This window comes from Drosophila virilis, unplaced genomic scaffold (assembly GCF_030788295.1).
Source record: "Drosophila virilis strain 15010-1051.87 unplaced genomic scaffold, Dvir_AGI_RSII-ME tig00001317, whole genome shotgun sequence".
Lineage (NCBI taxonomy): Eukaryota > Metazoa > Arthropoda > Insecta > Diptera > Drosophilidae > Drosophila > Drosophila virilis.
In genome coordinates this window covers 1-5,000 of record NW_027212833.1, presented here as the reverse complement: position 1 = coordinate 5,000, position 5,000 = coordinate 1, and the positions used below count along the sequence as shown (strand labels likewise).

Here is a 5,000-nt window from a genome sequence, read left to right as displayed (position 1 = left end):
ATCAACAACTTTTCCTTTCTGTTGTAATCCGAATAACATTTCGCTTGGAAATTTCTTTATGCTTTTGTGTTGTGTGTTGTTTATTGCATATTCAACATTTTCTATAATAACATCCCAATGTAAACCATTTTCTGGCTCCGCCATTTTTGCCATCATCGGACCCAAGTCTCTATTCAACCTTTCCACCTGACCATTTGCTTGCGGACAACCCGTTGCTATTTTAATATGCGTTACTCCCTCATTTTTTAAAAATTCATCAAACTCTTTTGCAGTAAAACAACTCCCTCTGTCCGATACAATGAACTTAGGTCTACTATACGCTCTGAAATAATCTTTTAATGCCTTAATCGCTTCTTTCGTACTTGTTGTCTTTGCTGTATATAGTCTAACAAATTTTGAAAATCCGTCAACCACCGCCAATATATATTTATTAGCCCTTCCTGCATTAATTGGTCCATAATGGTCTATATGGATCATCTCCCACGGTTTGTTTCCTTTCGGTATGCTATGTAATAGTCCTTCACTCTTACCCGTCTTGGGGGCGAAGGCAATGCATTTTAAACAATTCCCTATATGCTTTATTGCTTTTTCCTTAATATATGGGAACCAGTAACTCTTTCCAATGGCATCGATCATCTTATCTCTCCCAGCATGTCCCAACTCATCATGATATTTGTAAAGTACATGTTCTTCCATATCCTTTGGTACATAAAAAACTAATCTGCCATCATTTGTTTTTCTGTAAATGACCCCATTTCTCATTTCGAATAGCTTGTGCTCTTCTTTTTCTAACATCTTTCTAATATCTACCAGTTTGTCATCTTTGCTTTGGCAAATAACTAAATTGTCCTCAAAACTATTGGATTCAATAACTAAAATGTCCTCATAACATCTGCTTAACGCATCCACATGTTGCATTTGCTTGCCCGATCTATGCACTAACTCAAAATCGTAATTTTGTAGTTCTAACGCCCATCTAGCAATTCTCGGATTTAAATCTATTTTGTTAAGCGTTAAAGTTAAAGAGTTGCAATCTGTCATTATTTTAAATCGTTTTCCCTGCAGATATATACGAAATCTGCGTAATGCGTAAATGATGGCTAGCGTTTCTAACTCAAAACTATGATATTTAGACTCTACTTCGGTTGTTCTTTTAGAAAAATAAAAAATCGGGTTGTAATTTCCTATCTTCTTTTTTTTGAAATAAAACAGCCCCAAATCCCACTGCGCTGGCATCACAATGTAGTTCTATTTCTTCTTTGTAATTATATATTGATAGTACTGGCGCCTCTAACAATTTATCTTTTAACATATTAAAACACTTAAACTCCTCTTCTCCAAACTTGAATTTCTTATCTTTTTCAATAAATCATATAAGGGTTTAGCTAATATAGAAAAGTTTAAAATGAACCTCCTGAAGTAGGAGCATAACCCTAGGAAACTTTGTACTCCCTGAATTTTGTTTGGTATTGGAAAGGATTTAACCGCTTCTAACCCTTTTTCATCAGCCCTAACGCCTTTACTATCCACCACAAATCCTAAATATTTAACGCTGCTTTTAAAAAATTCACACTTATCTAATTTCAACTCTAATTTGTTTTGCACCAGTCTTATAAACACTTCCTTTAAGGTCTCCATGTGTTCCTTTATGTTTGTACTTGCTATCATAATATCATCCATGTAAACAATTACCTTATTATCTTTTATCATATCACAAAATATGTTATTAACAAATCTTTGAAATACATGTGGCGCAGTTTTTAAACCCATGGGCATCCTAAGAAATTCATATTGTCCTAAAGGGGTAACAAATGAAGTGTATTTAATAGATTGCTCATTAACAAAAACATGAAAATACCCGTTTTTTAGATCCAACTTTGAAAATACTGTTTTTCCGCATAGTCTGTCTAATAAATCGTCGATCAATGGTAGCGGGTAGTTGTCTCTACATATAATTTTGTTCAGTCTTCTAAAATCAATACATAACCTCATGTCTCCAGTTTTTTTCTTCACTAGTACTATAGGTGATGCATACTCTGAACAACTTGGCCTAATGATTCCATCTTTTAAATAGTCGTCTAATAATTCTTGCAACTTTTCTTTTTCCATATAAGATAACCGCCTAGGTGTACAATTAAATACTTTGTCGTTTTCTAATCTTATGCTTAACTCATGTCTTAATTTTGGCTGATTTGGCCTTTTCGCTTTTACATAAGTATTTTCAAATAAATTTTCAAATTCACACTTTGTGCTGTAATCAATATCTTCACTTAAAATATATATATTTTCTCTTTTGTTAGAATCTTCCCAACTTATTGTTAAGATATCCTTCTCAAAATTCTCTTCTAACACTCCCATGATTTCGCTATTCACTGGCGCTTCATTAACATGATTATTAATTTTAACTGCACTGTTTCCTATATCTTCTATAATCACTTTTTCAATCCCGGTTTGATTATAGATAATTTCATCACTAACAACTTCTTCACTATCAGGTTCGAGCTTAAGCTCTCCATAACTAACTATCTCATCACTAACAGTTTCGATCCCAATCACTTCATTTCTAACTATTTCACCACTAATTATTTTATTTCTAACTATCTCATCACTACCAACTTTATCACCAAGCGTTTCCGGACTAACAATTTTCTCACTAACTAATTCATCACTACCAGTTTCATTACTGACTATTTCCTTATTAACGATTTTATCATTTAACAATATAGTTTCATTTTGCTCGTGTTTGATATCTTCATCGTCCACTTTTTTTTGTTTTTCTTTGTAGCTTGTAGCTATGATATCATTTTTACCATTATTCTGGTGATCAACTTTATGCCCGTTCACAATTTTTAATGTTCTTAAATCAATATTTAAACCAAAAGAATCCATAAAATCTCTACCAAGCACAGCGTCATACCTCATAGACTCATTTGCCACAATTATAACATTAAAATAAACATTTATTAACTTTTTCTTCATAAAACATAAAATTTTTCCAAAATTTTTCAATTTACTTTCATTTAAACCTACATACGAATTTGCATCTGGCATACGCTTTACTTTTAATGGCACAAACTTTTCCTTTAAAAATGAAATAGGGCTGCCAGAGTCTATAAGGCATTCTGCAATTATTGATTTGTTAAATGAGTTACTAAAATGAATTCTTAAGTATCTTACATATTTGTTTTCCATATCATACTTTTTATTTGGACATCCTGCTATTAAATGATCCTTTGAGCCGCACGCATAGCAAGATCCTGCCTCCCGTTTGGGCTTTAAACAATCTTTGGCCCAATGGCCCTTAACATTGCAATTGTAGCAACGTTGTTGTTTGTCCGCCTGTGCTTCCTGTGCAGTTTGTTTCACTACATGGTTTCGTACCCGTTTAATTGGCAACTTTATAGCTGCAAACGCACGTAAAATTTGAGCCGGATTGGTAAAGCAATGCATACTAGCTTGAGTGCGCAAGTTTTCGCAAGGTATGCCTCGAATAATACCCTCCATTAACTCCTCTACATCAATGTTGATGTCCTGTGCCAATATGCTTTTTTCGCTAAAATATGTGGCGAACACCTCATCTGGTTTCCAAACCCGATCCTCGAACTTCTGTCGTAGTTCCGACTTCGAAAATCCTCCCCCGAAGGCCAAAACCAATTGATTTAGCATCTCGTCAATCGGAGCAATGATGCGCATAGGGTCTGCATGCAACCACTTCAAAGCACCGCCTTTCAATTTGCTTATACAAAGCAAGTGCTGTTGCATATCATTTAGTCTGTAGATCTTGGCCACATTGAAGAATTGCATTACCCATTTACGCACCTCACTTTCTCCAGTAAATTCTAATAAAATTTCCTTGGCTAACATCATCGCTCCAGTTTGGATGCAATTATTTAAGTTGCCTCCGACAGCGTTGCCACTTTCGTCGATCCTTCCAGCTGCCCCAGCGTTGCCCGCTGCACCAGCGTGATCAGCTGCACCAGCGTTGCCATCCGTTCCAGTGTAATCAGCTGCACCAGCGTTGCCATCCGTCGACCGTGGTCTTTCTTCAGTGTGACCATCCTCTAGCTGCAATAAATCGCCGACTTCACTTTCTTGCTCTCCCCCGTCGCTCCCGCCGATGTGCGAGTTGCGGTTCACCGTTACTTGAAATTCTTCTAGGAATTTTCGAGACGCTTCAATTTCGAGACGCATCAATTTCAGCATCTCGGCGCCATTTGCTATTTCGTCACGCTGTTGTTGCATTATGTTTTGCAACTCATTTTGAGCCTCAATTGTCTGTTCCTTGTTACGTTGAACTTCAAGTTCCTTTGCAGCATCGTCTCGGATATCCACTGGTACCTTATTTAATCTCGCCATCAGCTCAGTTTTGGTACCCTCTGTTGGCAAATTTAGTAATGCCAACCAACTTTTCAATGTCGCTATTGACACGTCATTTATATTTATATTTTCCATTTTGTTGTGTTTTTTTTTTTTTTTTTTCTGAGTCAATCCCACTTCTGATATTGTAATAGTATGATTTTCTTCGTTGATTTAACTTATGTTCGGGTTGCCTTTTTATTTTTAACAACACGTCTTCTTACTGCTAGTACTGTAGAGAGACTGCCTTCCACTTCTTCTCTGCAGCCGCTTTTCTTTATCGATATTACTTATCGTACTGTTATAATTAACATAGATAGTGACACTATAATACCTGGCTCGGTTACCATGATGCTCTTATCTATTACAATATTGGATATTGAGATTGATATTGATATTGAGATTGATATTGATAGTGATATTTGATATTGATATTGATATTGATATTGCTATTGATCTTGATATTGATATTGATATGCTCTTATGCTTGATACTTTTTTGATATTGATATTGATTATTGCTATATGGCTATGCTATTGATATTGATATTGATATTGATCTTGCTCTTGATATTAGATATTGAGATTGATAGTGATTATTGAATTGATATTGATATGATATTGATATTGATATTGATATGATAT

At 35.1% G+C, this 5,000-nt stretch overlaps 1 protein-coding gene across 2 annotated transcripts in view; it reads right to left on the bottom strand.

The window, feature by feature from the left end:
* The window catches only part of LOC116649894 (uncharacterized), a 19,594-nt gene extending 14,928 nt beyond the window's left edge, over positions 1–4,666 (bottom strand). Inside the window, exons 1-2 of one of the 2 annotated variants that reach the window (XM_070210861.1) lie at positions 3,178–4,666; positions 1–3,122 (exon numbers count right to left, since the gene is read on the bottom strand). The exon at positions 1–3,122 is cut by the window's left edge and continues 644 nt beyond it. In XM_070210861.1, the coding sequence (XP_070066962.1) occupies positions 3,111–3,122; positions 3,178–4,452 (1,287 nt within the window). In that variant the 5' untranslated portion in view covers positions 4,453–4,666 and the 3' untranslated portion in view covers positions 1–3,110. The remainder of the gene's footprint in view (positions 3,123–3,177) is intronic. The other variant, XM_070210860.1, reaches the window with a different exon arrangement.
* Between the last annotated feature and the right edge of the window lie 334 nt (positions 4,667–5,000).